Source organism: Ambystoma mexicanum, chromosome 13 (assembly GCF_040938575.1).
Source record: "Ambystoma mexicanum isolate Mex_15411 chromosome 13, UKY_AmexF1_1, whole genome shotgun sequence".
Classification (NCBI taxonomy): Eukaryota; Metazoa; Chordata; class Amphibia; order Caudata; family Ambystomatidae; genus Ambystoma; species Ambystoma mexicanum.
Window position 1 is genome coordinate 489,741,914 of NC_090938.1, and position 22,902 is coordinate 489,764,815.

Genomic DNA, 22,902 nt, shown 5'->3' on the forward strand with positions numbered 1-22,902 from the left:
TTGTTATTTGCAATCCTAGTTGAGAAGGCGGCGGAGGTCGTGATTCTCTTCCCATTTGCGGGTGGGGCTTGAGACCCTTACGGTCTGAGGTAGACGCCGGAGTGCCCTGCGTCCCCTTCTGCGCTGATGGATCCTTCGTCTTTGACGAAGAAGAGCCGTGGGTTGTGTGCTTAGGCCTATGGGGTCTATGTGCGTCCTTTTCGCCGGGGTGTTCATCCCCATAAGCAGGGGCTGGGGACGGACGTCAAGGAGCGCGAGCGCTCCTTCTGGGGGTTAATGACTTCCGTAACGGACGTCGAGTTATCACCCTCCTCGTCACTTTCTGTAACAGCGGCGGCGGGTGAGGAAACTGACTTCGACATAGCGTAGTCCGCCCACCTCTTAACTTTTCGTTCTTTAAGAGTTCTTGGTTTCAAGAGCTTACAGGCCGCGCAGCTGTCCTCCTTATGATCGAGGGGCAAGCAACGATTACAGAGCTTGTGTTTGTCCTTCCAAGTGTATTTGCCCTTACAGCGTGGGCAAAACTTAAAAGGTGTCCTCTCCATAGCTGAGGCAATAATAACTGGTGATAACAACCCCAAGGGAAAGGTAGGGGAGAAAGAAAGACATTCTCAAAGAGAAGATAAAAGTTCGAACCCCCACTCTCCCTACTGGATGTTGGCCGGCGAGGCCAGGCCACGTGTTCGGCAGAGCCGAAGGATCTCCTCCGTCTCTTCCCCTCCGTCGAAAACTTGCTCGGCGGAGAAACAGCTTCACAGCTAACGTCGAGGGGAGGGATCTTTAACAATATAATAAGTATAATTAAGGACCGAGGTCCGTAGTAAATATTTGCAATGTCTCTCTAGGAGCTCCGCGTAAGGCGACCAGAAGCTGGGCGGAAAAAAACAATCTGAGGGACCTCAACGCGTGAGGGATTGTGGGTACAACGCACGTCACCATAGGGATAGTGTTACAGACACGCCTTGTCGACGTCCCCTTTTTCGACTACGAAAAACAAAATGCAAAACTCCGCAGTGACCACTGGATGTCGGACCTATGCACAGCATGTGATTCTAAGCAGATTAACAAACATCAGAACTGCTTTTACATTGTGACACACACCACCTTTTGTGCAGTGCCACTGAGAAGTCCCTTGGACTGCTCTTAATAATGAACCGCATTTTCTTGGGTGAACTAGTGTTCCCAAGAATAGTAAGATGACCCTGTCTTACTTAACTTTACTTTATGGGTCCAGCAAATACCACCCTATGTGGAGTGCTGGGAGGGTTACATAATAATCCATTCAACCCATTCGTCATGTAGCAATTTGTTACATTAACTCACTTGAATGGCTGGAGGCAGTGGTTTCTTTTTTACTACCTAGTGACATGAAACGGGGAGCCGGGCCGTTTCAAACGAAGGCCCGCAACGAGGCCTGTGGGAGTTCTTCTCACTCCTCCTTCCACGGAATGAAGACCTGCTGCACATCACCAGTATATTGCTGCACCCGGGCTGCCCAGTGCCTCATTTGGCTCCGACATATTGTGATGAGCCTTCGGATGCATTTGGGGGACGCACACCTTGGCACGAATACTTAATTTTTAATTGAGCATACTTGAAAAACCTGTCGGCCTTTGAATACTGCTACTTCTACCTCTGAAAATTACATGCGTGCAAGGTCCCACGCGCTCCCGGCTCTTCTCTACATCGTGCTTTGGTGCACCTACCTTATCCCAAGGCCCCGCTAAAATGGCCACCCTTATTGCCCTATCTATGGTGCCTACTGCCTGAGCCTGTTCCCAGACCCATTGGCTGGCTTGGTTTTCTTAAAGCAACTGCAGCAACCGGGAGGCAGGAGCCGGGCTAAGCCCCGCAATGAAGGCCCTGTCTACTCCCTGTCCGCTGCCTGGCCGGGTCTGGGTGAATCCATTGTGACCTTGTGTTCTGCATTCTTCCGAGCAACTGGAACAATTTAGGGAGACTTTCACTCTGTATGGGTTAGTCGCCTCTACTTAGAAAACACCTCCTCCCCCTCTGACTGTCACTCCATCTCACATGGACTCCCACTTTTACTACCGCTAGCTGTGCTCAGTGGCTGCATTGATTTTCATTGTGTTTCAACCTGCTCTGCTCAATTTCGAATTTAGCTGTGCGCAGTGGATGCATTGCGTTTCATTGTGTTTCAACCTGCTCTGCTTAATTTCGAATTTAGCTGTGCCCAGTGGCTGCATTCATTGTGTTTGTTAGGCAGGAATGTATGCAGTAACCTGTGGGAGACTGCACCAGCTATGTCCTCTTGGCAATAGTTAACCCAACCTTTGGTATAAGCATGTACTACACAAGTTGGTAGAGTAACTGAGCAGCCAGGCGTATCTCAAGAGGGGACAATGTAAGCTGTAGGGTTGCAACATAGAGATGAAGTGTGACAAGTATCCAAATAACACTTACACTCAAGGTTTATTACTTAAACAATTATTTATTAATTTAACAGTCAGTTTGATTAAGCCTTCTTTAGAAGGGAGCAAATATGTAACACTTAAATATACTTCAGAAATAAACACACTCAGTTTCATTAAATCACCAGATACCCATTTGGGATGGCACACAGACACTTGCTACTCCCTGAGGTGACTTAAATAACTAGGACACTGTGGGCATTGATCTATCACTGGTACATTTAGAGCAATGCTGAGTGGTTTCAAAAGCAAAAGGTTTAGGGAGAAAACAATGGTTAGCACGTTTCTCATATAGGTAAGCACTTTTAAACCCCCCAATGCAATGTAGATTAACCCTTTTCCAGCTACGCAAGTAAATAATGTGCGACTTTTTGGAGGGACAGATCAAAACACAAAGTCAGATGTTAGAACAGTCTTCAGGGAGCCAGGACAGCCAATGTCAATTGAGCAAAGTCTAGGGAAGCTGGGGTTCCTCTTGAAGGTAAGCAAACAGTCTTCCACAATGTTATAGAGCGTTTTGTTGAAAAAGGGATCACTGTTGGGCCACAAGCTGGGAGGCAAGCAACTCTGCAAAAGGTAACAAAGACAAGTCTCAACTGAGAGCTAGCAGTGCTACACAATAGGTAAGTACCCCTTAGTTTAGAGTACCTTAGGTCTGAAGAAATTGGTTCAAGCTGGCTTCTGTTCCTGTTGTAGTATGGCAGATCCTGTTGTTCCCGGGCCTCAGTCGTGGGGACAAGAGGGAGGACGCCTGGGGACTCATGCACTACAATTCGTAGGTCAGTGGCAGCAATGGGCAAACTTCAGATCAGCAGCACTTTGCGGTTTCAGCTTCTCACGAATAGCACCACCGTGGGTCTCAGATACTGTCATGATGCCTACCCCCAAGGAGCCAGATCGGATCCAGCGTCCCCAGAAGCAGACATGTTCTCGGGGGGAGGTCCAGCGGCCCCTGGTAGGGGCCCTGTGGACTCAGTCCTAGCACCTTTGGCGCCAGTCTCATATTGGACATCAGTCCTGGCGCCATAGGAGCCAGGCTCATAACAAGTGAACTTATGTAAAGAGTGATTGTGTAAACTTACCTGATGCAGACCATGCTGCAACATCCAGGCCTCCTTGAGGCCTGAATGGGACTACTTTACCTGTGGGACTATTTTGCCACTTGGACGTGGTCAGGGAAGGATACATACCTGGTTGGGGAAGGATACATACCTGGAACTTCTTTGGAGGCTATTTAAGCCACGGCCAGACAGCAGCTCACGCTTCGCGTTGTTCTGCATCTAGCAGCTGGACGCTCACCGTGTCAGCTCCTGCATCCCAGCTCCAGCCACGCCCGATTAGATCCTGGAACACCTAGAAGGAGAGGAGAGAAGAGAGAAGGTGAGAACAAGAACATTGCCAGTTGCTTACCTGTGTCCGGAGTCGTCACGCCGGCTACCTGAAGAAGAAGAGTTTATTTTAAACGCTTTGCGTCGCTCGTTGCAGCGCCGCGCTCACTCACCTGTCCACGAAACATCTTCATAGCGACCTTCTGCATGGTCCACCGCATACCTGCACCTAGGGGAAGAAGCAAGACAAAAGGTGAGCAGCAGGATCGTTATGATGAAACCTGGGTTCCATCTTTAATACTTAACTGTCTGTACTAGGCGGGTCCTGTCAGCATCTCGGGTCGGCGCTGCTTCTTGGGCAGTTACCGTACCCCGGCCCCTAAGGGGAAAAAAGACAAAGCATTACTGGATGTATTTAAAAGACATTTTCAAGGAATCATCTTACCTCTTATCCACCCGAGTTATTTCCGGCGATTCCATTCTTCACTCCTAAAACTCCCGCAGTTTCTGTAATAAGGAACAGACTTCAGATTTCGAAGACAGATGAAAGGGAGATCATTTTCTTGAACTTTTACGAACTACATACTCACGCGCTTGCCTGAAAAGTCAGGTGAACTTGAACCTCACGTTTCCAGCTAACCAGTGAAGTAACTGGATATACACGCACCCCTGCACCAGAAGCAGGATGGAGAGTTCATCCTTTCGAAACCTAAGGTGAGACTTAGCGGGGGGAATTTTAGGAGGTGGCCAACGGAGAGTGAACTGGGAGGTGGGAAGCCAACGCGTCACTCCGTAGATAGCAAACCCCCTTTCTCCATCTGCAGAAGGATTCTCCTGCGGATTAGACAAGCAAGATTCAGGGGTCCTGTCCAGTCGGTCTTCCGAGTTCTGCGCATCACCCTAGAAGAGGCCACAGCAACCCAGACCAGATCAGCGCCTCCGTGGGAGTCAGGTGAGCGTTACAGATATCTTGTGGGCTTTTCTTGCTTCTGGGGTCCAGCACTCTGTTGAGGTTGCTCAGGCTTGGTTAGTCCTGCTTCAAGGGAGTCTGGAGGATCTTCCTGGAGCTCGGGTCTGACTTAAAGACACTCACTCGATTCTGTTGTTCCTCTCCATGGCACTTCGGTTCCTGCAGCAGCAATGGAAGTACAGCCAGCTTCTAAAGGATTTCCAAATGAGTTCGTCTTGGGGTCGATTGGTCCCACCAATCCAAGGGGAGAAGTTGTCCTTTGCAGGGCTTCTCTAGTCGAGGCGAATTCGGAGCTTCAGCACTGCAGCAGGGCTTCACTGGGCAAACCAGGAGTTGCAGCAAACGTCTCTTCCAAGTTTTTCTGCAGATTCCTTCGTCCAGTGGTCGACTCTGCCTTCCAAGCAAAAGACCTGCCCTTTTATGCATGTTTCTCCCATTCATTTGCAGCCTAGCTGTCAATCACACAGCAGGGTGGCTGTCCTATAAGGACAGCCAGTCAGCCACTCACCATTGGGTGCATTCCTGTAACCAAGGTGACTAAGCACAGGGGGTTTCGGGCACCTCTCTCGCTTCCTGCCCTGCCAGACACACTGGAGCAAGAGGCGGGATTCAGCAGTGAACCCTGCCAAAGACAAAATGAACAAAGGGACCAAAACTGGTTTGGCACACAGAGAAAATCTCAAGAAGGACCTTTCCAACAAGAAATGGCAAAAAAAGACGACCAGTGCCATTTTGACAAAATAGGCACCCATCGGTGCTTTACTGCAGCTGCAATTACAGCCCGCGGTATAACACACAATGGTAGGAAAAGGTAAACAACTGCCACCAGCCATTAATTGCAGAAAGGGGAACATAAAAATGTTACATGAGAAACTAGACAAAGGGGATACTAAGTATCCTCTCCAGCAGCTTATTGTAAGATAGTGTGTGCTGGGTCTAGACAGTTACAAATTTAAGTACAGTCAATTTCACTCCACTGCTCTTGGAAACAGATTTGAATCTTTGGGAAATCTGAGAGACTTCCCTGTGCCACTGCACTGAAGGTGCTGTGTGTTACAATGTAAAAGGATGATGCCTATGGAGTTTGTCAGACTCCAAAACCAAAAGAAACAGTGTTCAAATTAAAGAAAAATACATGAGAGAGCGGGAAAAGAAGGTCTCACTCTCCCCAGGATAAAAATGTAAAGTCCTAAAGTCCAGCAAAAGAGCTCGGGGTCTCGAAGGTAGAAGGGAATTAGCAAATTTCTGAGAATTCTCCCTAACAGCGTTTCATCTGCTCTGCTTAATTTCGAACTTGGCTGTGCCAAGTGGCTGCATTGTGTCTCATTCTGTCCTGCTGTTCCCATCTTGTTCCGTTTCTTCTGCTTTCAACCCCCTCGTGTTTTCCCACAGTGTCTGCACACCCCTTTCCGCTCCTCTCTCACTACCCACCCAGCCTCGCTCCCCTCTTGCCCCTCCTCCACATCACCCATGGTGCTCTCCGTTTCTCCTATCTTCTCAAACTGCTTCACCATTGACTATTCTACCCTTCCCTCCAAGTCTGGCAGGAAGAAGTTCCAAAATGATATCCTGATCTCCAACCCTGGTCTCCCTATCGCTGTCACTTACATCAGCGCTTCCTCCAGACTGAACCTCACGGACATCCTCTTTGTCGTTCCTTCGCCAGACCTATGGACTCTTCATATGTTTTCTGTGCTCTCTCCTTTCTCCTCTTCTCACATTAATGGTGGCACCCACTGGGAGGCGCTCCTGGCTTCCTTCCACTCCTCTAAGGTCATCATTAATGTTCACCTTAATGGCACCGTCTTGGTCCAAGGCCCTCAGACCAACCTCCTCCTCTTTAACAGATGTTTCCTGTGACTTATCAATTTCCTTTCCTCTCCTGCTGTGCTCTCTCTCCCTTCTTCGACTTTGTTGACTCCAACCTCTGGCACCTCCCTGGCACCCTTCTCTTCCTACTCTGCTATCTTGCCCTCTCCCCCAACCTCCAACGTCCTCCCTCGGGCTCCTTCGCCCCCACAGGGAGGACCTCTAATTTGTACCCCTCCGCGGAAGTCTTTCAAGGATGGAAACCTTCTCCACCTTGCCACTCTTTCTCACTCTTCTGACATCTGCCGCCTCCTGGAAGAACTGGACCTTGATGTCCGTGCTCCGATCCAACCGTCCCGGTAGGGGGAGGGTTGGGGGGGACACGGGGGGGTACCCTTGATCTTTCCAGAGTTGATCCCTGCCTCAGTCATTCCTATGCAGGCCTACTCCTCTTTTGAATGCCTGGTCTCTAGGCTCTCTCTCTCCTGGCCACTCTCACAGTTGCTACCATCTACCGGCCACCTGGTCAGATCACCTCCTTCCTCTTCGAGTAGGCAGACCGCTTCCTCCCTCCTGGCCTCAACCACTCAACCCCTCCTCTTTGGAGACTTCAACATCCACCTGGATGTCCCCTGTCCCACCACGGGACTTTTTCATGACCTTTGCGACACACTCTTTCCTCATCCCCCCCAACCACCCCTCTAGTGAGGACCTGCTCTCCAACCTCGAGTCTAACTCCCCCTCTGTCCTCATCCTACTGGATCTCTCTTCTGCCTTTGACACTGTTCAACCATACCATCCTGCTCAACAGGCTCCATAATAATCTGGGTATCACGGATCAGGCTATGGCCTGGCTGACTTCTTTCCTCTCTGACCGACCCTCCCATGTCCAACTTGGGTCCTTCCCCTCTTTTATCTCCCTCTCCATATGTGGTGTTCCCCAAGGGTCTAACCTTTCTCCCTGGCTGTTCAACCAATACTTGGCACTTCTCGCCCTCCCCATTGCTGCTCTCTGCTCCAACTTCCAGTGCTATGCAGATGACATCCAGCTAGTCTTGAGGCTCTCCTCTGCCGCCTCTACTCCTTCTCTCATCCCTGACTATCTGCAATCCAGGAGTGGTGTACCACCAAGGATCTCTGCCTGAATGCCAGTAAGACAGAGATTCTCATCGGCACACCTTCATCCCCCTCCTTCCCCACCACTCTCTGGCCAGCCTCCCTTGGCCCTCTTCCTGCTCCTACTTGTAAGGCTAAGAACTTCTGAGTTATCTTCGACTCCACACTCTCCTTCCCTCACATTTCCGGCATCTCCAAGAAGTCAAACTACCAACTGCACCTCCTCAGAGGTATTCTTCCTTTCCTTTCCTTCCCCCAGAAGCTCACCATCTCCAGAGCTCTTGTTCTCTCTAGGCTGGACTACTGTAACAGCTCCTTTTTAAATCTACCCTCCACCACTCTCCATCCTCTGCAACTCATCCAGAGCAGGACTGCAAGATTTGTCCTTGGCCTCAAGCCCATGGATCACTTCTCTCCGACACTGAAATCTCTCCATTGGCTCCCGGTGGCTGCAAGGATCAAATGCAAGACCCTTTGCATTGTCCACAAGGCCTTCTGCGGCCTGGGACCACAATATCTCCAGCTTTCTCTTCGCAAGTATCTTCCTTCTCGAGCCCTTCGCTCTTCCAACTCTAACTCCCTGAGGGTCAGTCGCTTTTCTAAGCAACATATTGGGGGCAGATCCCACTCTTCAGCCGTTGCTTCCCTCTGAAACAGCCCCCCTGCATCTCTGAAACTTGAGCAGAACCACCTCTGGTTCCAGAAACAGCTCAAGCCTTTCCTCTTTGCTTCTGCATTTGCTCTTAAACTTCCCTCCTGATCTCCTGCCTGATAATGCCCTGGTTACCTGGCCACCCTCTGAATCATGGGCCCAGGTCCCAGCCCTCCCCGTCGCACAATTGCACTGCCTCCTGGCAAACCTGAACTTGGGGGCTGTATCTGCATCCCTACAGACCCCTACTTGCACTTATCCAACCCTTGTTGTCTGCACTTAACCCTTGCACTGCCACCTGTTGGCTGCACCCCTTTTATATGTCTTGATGCCATGTCCTGCACTGCTCCTCTGCCCCTTCCCCTGGCACTTTTCCCCTTCCCTCTTCCTCACACTTGTGCAATCTCAAGGTCACTTGGCCTAGTAAGATTGTTGTCTTGCCATCCCTTGTCCCCTCCTTGCCTCGTCGCTCCTTTAAACACTTGTGTATAAGCGTGCTATAATTAAAATATTTATATGTTTCTGCAGACTGATACCTCAGCTGCAGTGCTGCACCCAATGGTGACCATTTTCTCAAAACAGCCTCCGTAATCTTTTTTGCCATTTCTTGTCAGTTAGATTCTTCTGGGCTTTTACTCTGTTTGCATCAGGATCCAGTATGTCTGAAAAGGCAGGAAGTAAGGGAGGGTCCCGAAAATTACCTGTCCTTTGTCTCTAGCTGTGCCTGCGTGAAACCAGTTCCAATTGGCGAGCTGGCTGTCCTGGAGGACAGCCACCCAGCAGTGTGATTGACAGCCTAGGGCTGTGAATGAATGGGAACTTGCATAAAAAGCAAGGTTTTGGGACCAGAAGCTGAGTCGACCACTGGAGGACATCTGAAGCAGAAGATGAGAGAAGATGCCAACAGCACCCTCCTGAACCGCAAAGTGTCTGGTGAAGCACTGGAGCTGTGCTGACTCAGTTTTCAAATCGACAGGGAAGACCAGTAAAGGACGATTTCCTCCTTTGGACTGGTGGGAGCAACTAGCCTCGAGACAAACTATTTTGGCGCAACCCCCAACTTACTGAGACTTTCCATGGCTGCAGAAACCCAATACCCGAGGTACCTCGACCACTTGCGAGTGCAATGTTTTCCGAAGTCCAAATCCGGCCAGATCTTTGTGGGCATCCAGAGGACCCTACAGAAGCAAGGAATCTGCATCCAGATTCCCCTCATGAGAGTCCAGGGCCGAGGGATCAAGGAAATCCTAACCAAAGCTTTTCGTTCCTCTTGGCGCTGAAGAAAAGTCACCAAAATCACAAAGAGCCGCTGAATAGACGGAAATCCATTGCTGCTGAGTCCCTATCTCGAGTGTTGCCGCAGGAGCCTGCCAGACGTCCTCACTTTCGTCACCACGACCCTGGACCAGGAACAAAGGTCTGCTACATTGCATCGTGACGGCAACCAGCTGGAACAGCTTCTTCATTTCAAAGGTACTCTGGGGGTTTGGGGTACTTTATCCTTTTGCCATTTGGGGTGCTTACTATCTTTGGGATTGCGATTTGACCCTACACTACGTTGACCTCAACTTACCTGTATTAGCCTTACAGCTTGTGTTTTCCAAATGTGACTCCTCTTGAAATGCTGTAATTTCCCTTTTGAACACTGACTATTTAAGAACATATTTCTAAGAAGAAGAGCATCAGAACTTTTACTTTGTCCATTGACTTTGGCTGTCCTGGCTCCCTAAAGGCCTACTTCTAAACCTACTGGCTTTGGCAGTGCTTGTTCCCTCACAGGTTTTAAATGTTGAACACTGTTATGCTGGGATAATAGACTGCCTGCATCCATTTGGGAGAATCTAACTGTTTGTATAACCCATCAGTCTGTTCTGATCTAACCCTAACCTTTCCTTCCTTGAAAACTCAGTATTGCAAAGGTGATGCTATATAAATTCTATACAGACCTCAAATGACGTCACCTGCGGGTGCTGGAACATGTGTAACATGAATCAATTACCTGATTTATTGTTCACTTTTTGAATTGAATACTTATTTTGGATTAATGTTAGAGCTAATTACTGCTTTTTAAAGAATGCTTTAAACGGCCTTGTGTATAAATAAATACTTCATTATATAACTTTAAGTGTGTAAGTGTTTAATTGGATACTTTATTTACTGATTGCATTGTAAAGCTCTAGAGCTCACATTACCCCTCTTAAAATAAGCCTGGCTGCTCAGTCACACTAGCAACTTGTATAGTATAGGCATATATTATGGGCCTAAATATACGGAACACCGAGCCTGATGGTTAAGCTGGCCGGCAGCGATGGCCGGATGAAAAGGCCAACGCTCACTTCTGCTCACCGCTGCAAACTGCCAGACCCAGCCACCAATCTAATGCCTTCGGCGATCTGCAGATACACATCCAGCTAAGGTAAGACGGTCCTACCTATCTACCAAGTCGGCTCCACCACACATATGGTCCTTAAATCTATCGGTCTGTCCTGTTGGAATACTATCCCGATACCCCCTCCCACACTGTTCCTGCCGCAATGTATACCGGTGAGCACTCTGACTCACCTCCCTTTAATCATGGCGCAAGAACACACCTTGCTCCTCAGAATCTGATACGCGCACACAGCCGCACTAACACTGCCTTAGAAGCTCCCGCCGATGCCCACACTACATTCCCCATCATGGCTCTCCCAGCAGAAACCTCACCCAATCCACCCCAACCTACACCATACAGCCCCCCCACTATCACCTTGTAATCAAGCTCCAACAGAAACCCCAACGCTCCTACAGCTGGTCACGCCATCAAACAATCACACCTTAGAGACCCAACCCCTCCACTGCCTCCAAACATGCAGGGCAGGTTAACAATGAGCCTCGCCCAACGGAATTACAGATTAGGATCCAGAATGACCCACCCTCAGCCAACATCCCGCCCGCACCATGGATGTCTAAAACTCCTGCTTAGGGGAACGATCACACTGTGCTAGCAAGTCCAATCGACACCCAACACTGCCCGCTAGTCAGCCCCCTAGCAACCACACAACTCTTGCAGAGTATCTTAACCCCTAGGCTAGGCCCACAAACAGAAACATGCCCTTGCAAACAACCTGTACCCCCAACTCCTGCAAACGACCCACTCCCCAACACTCCAAAAGTCTCCTCACTGTCCCCCAACCTGAATCCACAGCACCAGTCCAACAAGACAAACGACTCCACCACTCCACTAATGGTAGCCCTCATCAATGCCAGCTCGACCTCATCTGCACCCAAAACCTAGACTTCGTCACCATCTCCGAGACATGGCTACACCCAGCCTCTGGCCCTGCGCTCTCCCTGGTCATACCCTCTGGCTATGGTACCTACAGAACAAACAGACTCACCTCTAGAGGAGGAGGAGGAGGAGGATTATCTTTAATTGCCAAAGAATCTATCCATATCACACACACTACCATACCTATGAAAGGAAACTGACCTACTCGCAAGCCAGGATAATCCCCTCTCACACGGTCACCATGACCATATCTGTGGCCTACAGACCCCCTGTCGCATTTGAAGTGGATCTCTTGCAAGCAGTGGGCAACAACATCAAACCCTGCTCCAGAATAATCCTCCTTGGAGATCTGAACCTTGGCCTCAATGACCTGTCCGACGCCCATGCTCCTCTGACTGTTTTTCCCCAGGGCTCCTCCCGTCCCTGCCAGTACGCGTCTAGAGGCATGCACAATTCCTCCTCTGCACGGGGAGCGACTACCCAATTTTACCCTCAGCAAAATTCGTCTTGGAGAGGACGTGCCGGCAGAGGTGCCGGGAGATCAAGAGGAACATCAGGTACTTTCTCATGTGTTAAAGGTTTATTCCCACAGATGTTTTGGGAGCAGATTGGCCAGGTTCCTTCTGCAGTGGGAGGCCCTCACCTCGGACCCTTGGTTGTTGCAGACAGTTCAGGGCTTTCGCATAGAGTTTTAACCCCCCCCCCCCATCTTGCCAGTTCTCCTTTCCCCTTCCCTTGGTGTTCGATGAGGTCAAACAGTCTCTGATAGATGTGGAGGTCAAGGACCTAATTTCCAAAGGAGCGGTAGTCCCAGCCTCCTACACAGCCTCTCAGTTTCTGAGTACCATTTTCTTGGTTCCGAAGCCGGTACAGGGGTTTCGCCCGGTCATAAACCTGAAGGCTCTCAACTCTTTTGTAGTGCATCACCACTTCAAGATAGAGGGGATCCATCTACTCAGGGACACCCTTCTTCCGGCGGACTGGATGGTCAAAGTGGACCTCAAGGACGCATACCTAGTGGTTCTCGTCTTCCCTCCTCACCAAGAGTTTCTTCAGTTCCAGTGGGGGGAGGGGGGGGTCGAGTTTTGGCAGTTTGCCTCCCTTCCGTTTGGCCCGTCATCAGCCCTGTGGCATTTCACCAAGCTAATGAAACCAGTGATGGCTCTCCTCAGGGCCAATAGGGTTCGGATCATAATATACCTAGACGATATGCTCCTTTTAGCCCAGAGCTCTCAGACTCTTCACGCTCATCTGGACTTTACAGTGACCCTTCTACAGGGCTTAGGTTTTGTCTTAAATGTCAACAAATCCATATTGAAGCCTACGCAATGTATACAGTTTCTGGGCTTCAATATAGATTCAAAGCTCTGCATCCTCCTTCTCCCGGACAGCAGGCTCTCCAAGATAAGGAAGGAGATTCGCCTGCTCCTCAGGAAGGGGAGGATCTCCCTCAGGCAGTTGGCCAGGGTTGTGGGGATGTTGTCAACGTCCATCCAAGCTATCTTTCCAGCCCCCCTTCATTACAGAGCATTGCAGCGTCTGAAAGCCAAGCATCTTCGCAGGAGTCTATCTTACTCGCAGTTAGTGGTGTTGTCCCCCGAGGCCAGGTTGGAGCTCCTTTGGTGGCTCAGGCACATGGATGCCTGGAATGGCAGAGCAATTTTTGGTCCCTCTCCGGATGTCATTCTGGAGTCAGATGGCAGCAGAGTGGGCTGGAGAGCCAGGTTGGGTCAGGTATCCACAGGAGGGAAGTGGTCCGATTCAGAGAAAGAACTGCATATCAACTATCTGGAGTTGTTGGCGGGATCCTTTGCAGTCCGAAGCCTTCAAGGATCAGGGGAATTGCTGTGTCCTCCCCCGCAATGACAATGTCTCTGCGGTGCGATATATCAATCATTTGTGGGGCACCAGGTCCAGGGCCCTAGCGGATCTGGCAAGGGAGTTTTGGCAGTTTTGCCTAGACCGGGATAATGTGTTAAAAGCGGAGTATCTTCCGGGGGTCAGCAACGAGGTTGTGGATTGGAACTACCGGCATCTGCAGGACAGAAGCGACTGGATGTTAGACAGGGCACTCTTTGCCAGGATAGAGTCTCTCTGGGGTCTGTTTGCAGTGAATCGGTTTGCCTCAAGGCTAAACTGTCAGGTTCCCAGGTTTTACAGCTGGAGACCGGATCTCTGTGCTCTAGCTACCAACGCGTTCCTCCAGGTTTGGTCGGGTCCTCTGGTGTATGCCTTCACTCCTTTTGGCATGCTAGCCAGGGTGCTGGTTCAGGTACGCAGACAGGCGGAGACGCTGGTGCTGATTGCTCCCTTTTGGCCTTCTCAGGTGTGGTTCCCAGTCCTTCTAGAGTTGACGGTGGACATTCCTCGTCTTCTTCCTCTCTATCCCCAGTTGCTGGTAGATCCGGTAGGTCTACCTCACAAGCTGGTCCTTCAGGGACACCTCTCCCTTATGGCTGGGAAGATTTCAGCTCTTCCTGGTGCTTCTGAGGACTTTTGCAGGATTCTATGTCAGTCAACAGGGACTCCTGGGCAGCCTTTACCAAGTCTGGATACTCTTCAGCATGGAACCGCTGGGTTAGCTGGTGTGTGGTTAGGCACCTCGATCCCGTTTCTGTCCCTCCAGTAGAGGTGGTTAATTTTCTGGTGCAGTGGTTTAAGGAGGGGAATGCTTACAGGACCATAAATGGTTTCAGATCTGCTATTTCAGCGGGACACCTTTTGGTTATGGGGGAGCCAGTGGGAGTGGGGGAGGGGGGGGGGGGGGGAGACATTTTTTGGTGCGTAGGGCCCTAAAATCCATTCCTATTAAGGTCCCCCCGAAACCGAGTTATTCGGGATGTTAATATGGTGTTGGAGCTCTTTCGTGCCTGGCCTCCTAATGAAAGCCTGTCTTTGCAACAGTTATTTTCCAAACTGGCAATGTTGTTATGTCTGGTGTCTATTAAGAGAGTGTCTGATATCAGAGCATTGGATGTGGACAATAAGATGTTCACCCCACAAGGGGTTACCTTCTTTATTTCACGGAGAACTAAATGTTTGACTTCCTCAATATCCTATCCAGCCTTTCCAGAGGATTGTAAACTATGTGTTATTAAATGTTTGAAATGTTTTGAGCTGAAGATGGAAGGTCTTAGGCCTCTGAATACCTCTCAGCTGCTAATTTCCTACAGGAAGCCCCATAAACCGGTATCCCCTTCCACTTTGGCCAGATGGATTAGGTGGATTATGAGGGAGGCGGGGGTGGACATATCCTCCTTTGGTCCCCATTCGGTTCGGGGGGCTATGGGCTCTAAAGCCGCTTTCCTCGGGGGTAGTTTAGAACAAATACTGAAAGCAGCTGACTGGTCAAGGGAGTCAACTTTCAAAACGTTTTATCATAAGCGTATTGCTCATGTTGCAATTGATGTAATGCAAGGGCTTTGAACTTGCATAATAGGAGCCTCCTGTTTTGCCATAGAATGACTAATCCCCACACTAGCGTGAGAAGAGGGTTTAGATTCTATTAAAAACAAGGAGGCGAGTATTATCCCTCCCACCCGCCCTTATTTATTTTTTGGTTATTCTTTCAGCTTTCGGGTGAGAGGTCCTGGTCAAAGAGGAGCTTTGTTGCAGTTTCAAGTTGTGGAGAGGTTCTGATTCCGCCTGTTTTTGTTGGGTCCTTGCTCGTCCTGCAATGCAGTTGGATTCTATGGCACGACAAGGAGGCTCATATTATGCCAAACAATCTTTACTACTGACATAAAATAGCAGCAAGAAAACATTTTTGTTAACTTTTTCCATTATAACAAAAAAACACAAAGTTCAAATAACACATTTGGAACTCCCAATCCAAGATGGGGTTAGCACATAGTCCAACATCCAATCAGGATGAACCCACACCCATATATGTCCTTTTCTCTAATGGCAACTCCTCTTTTTCTTTGCTGCTGCCTCAACAAGATAAGTCCTCGACACGCTCTCGTCCTCTTTAATGGGAGTTTGTGTTACTTTGTTACAGTGTATTTGTATCTAGTGTACAGCGCTATTGTACTTTCCCGCTCGCTTGTTCGAGCGTTCTTTGCATCTGGGTGCCGCTCGGCGTGAGGCTTTAGCCCGCCTCTGTTACGCCTTGAGCCGGCCTCTTGTACGGCCTACCCGCCTCCCGTCCTCCTTCCTCGTCAGTCTTCTCAGCCTCGCTGCGAGGAATATGCAAATAAACGCTTGTGTGTTGTTCTGCCCTGTCGGGAGCCGCTCGGCGTGAGGCTTTAGTTCGCCTCTGTTACGCCTTGAGCCGGCCCCCTGGTACGGCCTTCCTGCCTCCCGCCCCTCCTTTCCCGACATTCTTTTTTCAACCTCGCCTGCTCGGCGAGGAGTGCGCCGCCAAGCGCTGCTCGCGCTCAAGGCTTTGTTCGCGCCTGCTCGGCGCGTATTCATTAATTTATACTGTGCTTCCCCACTCCTTTTAGAGCGGTTTTCTACAACACGTCCCGCTTCTAGTCAGAAGCTCCCCTGGAAGCGTTCGCCTGCTCGGCGTGGCTTCTCTTTGATGTGGATATTTTCCTACAGCGTTGCACACGCGTGTTTGGATGGCTTTGCCTCCACTTTAATTTGTGCCTGTTTACACAGAGTTTCTCCAACACAGTTGGTAGTTGGCATTTGTGTGTGTACACATTACTGTTCCACATTAATTAAGTGGAAGTTTTTTCTGTCAGACCTGCTAGGTCCTTCTTTTAGTCACAGTGCACTGGGGGTGTGATTAAGTTGGTATATATATATATATATATATATATATATATATATATATATATATATATATATATATATATATATATATATATATATATATATATATATATATATTCTTGTTTTTTCCGTTTTCAATAATGCAGTCTACAAAGGGATCTGAAGGGGTGCCTTATGGGGATGCGTGTGCCCAGGTCAGAGTTGCTTCGAAGAAAACAGACAAGCCCAGTGAAGATGGGGTTGAGGGGGTTCGGGGACCCTACAGTAGCTCCACCTCCTTCGGTCTCTAGAGCAATAAGGGATTCTATGGATTTGGCATTGGGGAATTTAAATTCTACCCTTGCCTCAGCCTTTGACAGGCTAATAAATAAAATTTCGGATTTCCACCCGGGCTCTGCGCATGGACCCTCGATAGCCCCCAGAAAGTGCACTTCAAAAACCAAGCATTTGCAAGGGCAATCCAGCCCGGTTTTAAGCTCTTCTTCCCCGGGTTCCCCGGTTAGGACCCTCAAACATAAGTTCAGTGAAGGGGTATCCCAGACTTCTGCCCCTTTTAGAGTGGTTGCCTCTCCGTTGTCATCTCCTGAGTCCTCGGAGGATTCAGATTCCCCTCCTAAGAGGAGGAAAAGAAGGGTCACCGCTCCAGATGTGTTGCAACCTGTTAATGAACAGTTGTTAGATGGCAGTGGTGTGCCGTTCTTTGACCCCTCTTTAATACAGCACCCACGCACGGCGGAGTGGCATCCATCAGAGGCGGTATCCTCTTTCCTTCATCATTGGGTTAGGAGGGCTCTCCCCAATGAGGATAGGAGTAAGCTGGGATCAGAATGTCCCCGTCCCGTCATCCCGGATAAGGTGGCGATAACCCCTAGTATTGACCAGTCCATGTTGGCTTTTCTTTCCCAAAGGGATATGGATCCTAAAAAGGGGGTGGATGGGGCCCTTAAGACCTGTCAGGATAAACCTCTAGATGTATTGGGGCCCTTGACCCAAATTTTCGAACTGGCAGAGGAAGCGGCTGTTCATGAGTCACAAATTGACATTGAAGCACTCAGAGGCTGGGTTCAGCGTTCTATTTGTCTGCTCGGCAATGCTAACTCATGCATTTCTAAGGAAAGGCGCAAGGCACTACTAAGACGTATTGACCCCAAACTCCAGGATATGGCGGAGGGGGAGGCTGGTCCCAAAGCCCAAGGGAATCTCTTTGGAGACAAGCTTATAAAGGATTTGTCAGCTTACGTCCATACTTTTACGGCCTTGGACAAGGCCCAGACAAATATTAGAAAGGTTTTTGCACCCCGAATTTTTGACAGGGCCGGAAGAGGAAGAGCCCGCTCCTCTGGCCGCTCCTCCTTCAGGAGCTCTGCCAGACCTCAACAATACGCCTCCAGAGGGGCCCATCATTCCTCCTCTGCTAGAGGTGCGCAGACCTTCTACCCCCAAAGAGGAAATCAATGGAGAGGTCGGAATGGCAGGGGTTCCGGTAGAGCGAGATCCGCTCCAGGTATTGAATCGTTTCGTAAGAGTTTCTTCCCACAGAGGTTTGGGGGGCAGGCTGGGACGATTCCTTCAGCATTGGAAAAATCTTACAGCAGATCCTTGGGTCTTACAGACAGTGCAGGGGTTTCAGATAGAGTTCTACTCCCCCCCCTGTGTCAGCTCTTTCCCCCTCCACCCCTGGTGTTCAATCAGGAAAAGCAAAAACTGGTGGATGCGGAGGTTCAGGATCTGATTTTCAAGGGTGCAGTGGTCCCGGCCACATTCAGGGCTTCCCAGTTCATCAGTACAATTTTTCTGGTCCCAAAGCCCGACGAGGGTTTCCGTCCGGTGATAAACCTGAAGGCTCTCAACGCCTTTGTGGTTTACCACCATTTCAAAATGGAGGGTATTCACCTTCTGAGAGATACTCTGCTTCCTAGGGATTGGATGGTAAAATTGGATTTCAAGGACGCGTATCTGGTAGTCCCTGTGTTTCCCCCTCATCAGGAGTTCCTTCAGTTTCACTGGGGGGGTCGCATTTGGCAATTCGCTTCTCTCCCGTTCGGCCTATCATCAGCCCCGTGGTGTTTCACCAAATTAATGAAGCCGGTGATGGCTTTTCTCAGGTTGAAGGGGGTCAGGAGCATCATTTATCTGGACGATATTCTCCTCTTAGCTCAAGATCTCCAAGCTCTTCAGGACCAGTTAGATCTCACAATATCCCTGTTGCAAGATCTAGGGTTTGTTCTAAATGCAAAGAAATCCATTGTCTCTCCTACTCAATGCATCCAATTTCTGGGCTTCGATATCGATTCCAAAGAGTGCATCCTCCTTCTTCCGGGTTCCAGGCTTTTGAAGATTCGGAAAGAAATCCGCCTCATTCTCAGGCTGGGGGAGGTTTCCCTTCGTCAGTTAGCAAGGGTGGTAGGAATGTTGTCAGCATCTATTCAGGCGATTTTCCCGGCACCTCTGCATTACAGGGCGCTTCAGCGCCTCAAGGGAAAACACCTGCGCAAAAGCCTATCTTATGCTCAGAAGGTAAAACTGGATCAGGAGGCCAGATTGGAACTAATGTGGTGGCTCAATCATATGAACGCTTGGAATGGCAGGGCGATTTTTGGGCCTTCTCCGGATGTAGTTCTCGAGTCAGATGCAAGCAGATCCGGCTGGGGGGCCAGAGTAGGTCACATTTCCACAGGGGGAAATGGTCCAATCAAGAATCGCTACTTCATATAAATTGCCTGGAATTACTGGCGGGCTCCTTTGCAGTCAAGAGCCTTCTAAAGGATCAGGGGAATTGTTGTGTCCTCCTCCGGATGGACAATGTTTCAGTGGTTCGATATATCAACCATCTGGGAGGGACCCGCTCGAAGGCTCTAGCGGATCTTGCAAGGGAATTCTGGCACTATTGCCTGGACAGAAACATTATACTCCAGGCAGAGTACCTTCCGGGGTCGAGCAATGCTGTAGCGGATTGGAATTCCCGGTACCTTCTCGACAGCAGCGACTGGATGCTGGACAGACAGGTGTTTGCATTGATTCAATCTCTTTGGGGCCCCATTCACATGGACATCTTTGCATCCCGTCTCAACTGTCAGGTTCCCAGATTCTACAGTTGGAGACCAGACCCTCGGGCCCTAGCCACCGATGCATTCCTTCAAGACTGGTCAGTCCATCTTTCCTATGCCTTCCCTCCCTTCGCCATGATAGCCAGAGCTCTGGTGCACATTCGCAGACAGCGAGCTTCCTTGGTAATGGTGACCCCGTTTTGGCCTTCTCAGGTTTGGTTTCCAGCTCTCCTAGAGCTGTCGGTGGATTTACCTCGCCTCTTGACATCTCATCGCCTCCTCCTGATGGACCCGGCGGGTCTCCCTCACAACCTGGTCCTGCAGGGACATCTTTCCCTTATGGTTTGGAAGATTTCAGCACGTCCTGGTGCTTCAGAGGTCTTTCGCAGGACTCTATTGGGGTCATCAGAGATTCCTGGGCAGCCTCCACCAAGGCAGGTTATTCATCAGCATGGGGTCGCTGGGTTAGCTGGTGTTTGGGGCACCTCAATCCCGTTTTTGCTCCTCCAGTAGAAGTAGTAAACTTTCTGGTAGAATTGTTTAAGGAGGGTAAGGCCTATCGGACAATTAATGGGTTTCGGTCAGCGATCTCCGCTGGCCATGTTTTGGTAAAAGGAGAACCAGTGGGTAAACATTTCCTCGTCAGAAAGGCTCTTAAATCCATTAGGGTTAAAGTTCCCCCTAAACCTCGGTTTTCAGTTTTGTGGGATGTTAGTAAGGTCCTGGATTTGTTTATATCATGGCCTCATAATCAAGATTTATCCCTACAACAGCTTTTTTCAAAGTTAACAATGCTCTTATGCCTGGTCTCTATTAAGAGGGTGTCGGATATTAGAGCACTGGATGTGGACAATAAGAGTTTCTCGCCACAGGGAGTAACCTTTTTTATTACTAGGAGAACAAAAAATATGATTTCTTCTGTTTCATATCCAGCATTTCCTGAAAATGTCAAGTTATCTGTAGTTCATTGTTTGAAATGTTTTGAAGATAAAACTGTGGATTTGCGTTTCCCTGGTACCTCTCAGCTGCTTATTTCGTACCGTAAGCCTTACAAGGCAGTGTCCTCTGCTTCCCTAGCGAGGTGGGTTAGGTGGATAATGCAGGAATCTGGTATTGACATTTCCTGTTTTGGGGCTCATTCAGTTAGAGGAGCCATGGCCTCTAAGGCCGCTCTCCTTGGGGGAGGTTTGGAACAAATTCTCAAGGCGGCTGACTGGTCCAGGGAATCTACTTTTAAAACTTTTTATCATAAACGGATTGATCATGTAATGTTTAATGTTGTGCAAGGGCTTTAAACTTGCATAATATGAGCCTCCTTGTCGTGCCATAGAATACCTAATCCCCCGCACTATCGTGAGTGGGGGTTTAGATTCTATTAAAGACAAGGAGGCGAGTATTATCCCGCCCTCCCACCCAGGTTTTTAACATCTATCTCAGTTTTTTCAGCTTCGGGTTGATTACCTTGGGTGCCTTCTTCGGCTGCGGTTATTTGCAAACCACGCCTGGATGTTTGCTGGACTGTTTCTTTGGTTCCTGGTGGTGTTATGTTTTGCTGTTCAAGCGTCATTGCAGCTTCAGAAGAGGAGTTGCCATTAGAGAAAAGGACATATATGGGTGTGGGTTCATCCTAATTGGATGTTGGACTATGGGCTAACCCCATCTTGGATTGGGAGTTCCAAATGTGTTATTTGAACTTTGTGTTTTTTTGTTATAATGGAAAAAGTTAACAAAAATTTGTTCTTGCTGCTATTTTATGTCAGTAGTAAAGATTGTTTGGCATAATACTCGCCTCCTTGTCTTTAATAGAATCTAAACCCCCACTCACGATAGTGCGGGGGATTAGGTATTGTGCAGTGGGCGTTTGAGGCAGGACAGCTACAGAAAGAGGAGTTGGTGCTAGAGGAATGGACCTGTATGGGGTTGGCTCTCAGCCCATTGGTTACCTCCAGGGCATGCCCTGCGCTCCATGTTGGACTGGGGTGATTCCCTTACACTGTTTGGAACTTTGCTATAAGTTTTTATATTTGCAGCTTTTTCGTTACAAAAAGTTTTTTCTTTGCTGCTGTATTTCAGGATTAAAGATGGTTATGCATAATACTCGCTAGTGTGGGGGATTATAATTGTTGGTGAATTTCGCCAATTCTGTTTCGCCAGTGGGATTTTCGCCCACTTAATTAATCATTAGCCTCTTTTAGCATTCAGTTACTTTATGCTAAAGTGCTAAGATGTGCAAGCCAAGCAGATACAAACACAGAACCGAGCCAGGTCAGTATATTTCAAAACTAAAAAGTAACAGGGGGGGAAAAAAGTCCAGACAGGAAGATTCAATGCCTGCAGCAATGTCGCCATCAATTTCTAGTGGCATGGTAACATGCAAGACTGCCACTCCCCCTTTGCACTCAAGTCCCCACGTGACTGAGCTCACCTGTGGAGAAGGGGTCCGTGGCGGCCTTCGTCTTCTTCTTGCACACGTAAGGCAGCGCCGTGGCACAGTCCCGGTTCTGCCAGGCGCCAGATGACTCTGTCCGGATCACTGCGCAGTTCTCTTCGATGGAGTTGTTGGGTTGATCTGAACAGGGCGGCAGTGACAGTCGATGAGCACACAAGGAGGGAAATAAACAGGAGATTTAGGACAGTTTCAATGAGACGAGCATTTAATCAAGAGAAGGAAAATAGCACTGTAAACATAGGAAAAAATGAGTTTTTGTTTGTACTGGTTTTGTGCAGTGGGCAACCTTGTGATAGCAATAAACAGGAAGAGCCAGGTTAAAGGCACCCATCCAACATGGAGAATCAGAATACACACACAGCTGTTAATTTTAGGAAAGTAAACAAACGGCTAAGACTGAACGTGACCACGCGCACCACAGACCTGGAAAAGACTCATCAGGGCTTCAGTCCCTCATAGTGTGAAGCATGGACAAGAGCACGTGGGCGGCCCTGTATAGGGGAGCCCTGTGGGCGGGGAGGGGGGCAGTTTGGCGTTGATGTATGTACTTTCCAAAACAGGCAGTGCTTTGTAATGTTTTCGAGACGCGCTCGTCACACCAATGGTTGCAAAAGACTGGCGTTTGAAAGGGACCGTCTAACCAAAGCTCAGCAACCAACAATACGCACAGGAGTGGGAGCTTCTAATAGCGTCATAAGAAAGAGGAGTTTTTTCCAAAGCCAGAGCCCTGAACAGGAAAGAAGAACGTGCTCACCTTATATTCTCATCGGTTTCTCTAGTCTACTGGTCAACCAGGAGACATGTAACTATGTCTGTATAATTATATATATCTTCCACTTCCTTATTCACCTAATGTGATACCTTATTACGTTTGTCGCTCTACATCTTTATCCACTGGCTGTGTTATCATGGTCGCCTCGTCATGCTCTTAGTTTCATTTTAATAGTTCTCTTGATCTTTCTCTCATTTTCTTCTTTTCCTCGCCCTTTCATATCCTTTTGTTTCCCTTATCCAGTTCCTCTTTTTGACTTCTGGTCTCATTCTTTGTTTTTATCACCATCTTTACCATTCTCTTCCCTAGTTTCTCACTTCATATTTAATGT

The 22,902-nt window shown here is 48.9% G+C and overlaps 1 protein-coding gene across 1 annotated transcript in view; it reads right to left on the reverse strand.

The window, feature by feature from the left end:
• The window catches only part of MRC2 (mannose receptor C-type 2), a 587,074-nt gene that overhangs the window by 344,894 nt on the left and 219,278 nt on the right, over positions 1-22,902 (reverse strand). Inside the window, exon 6 of the mRNA XM_069634149.1 lies at positions 21,776-21,919. Within this exon, the coding sequence (XP_069490250.1) occupies positions 21,776-21,919 (144 nt within the window). The remainder of the gene's footprint in view (positions 1-21,775; positions 21,920-22,902) is intronic.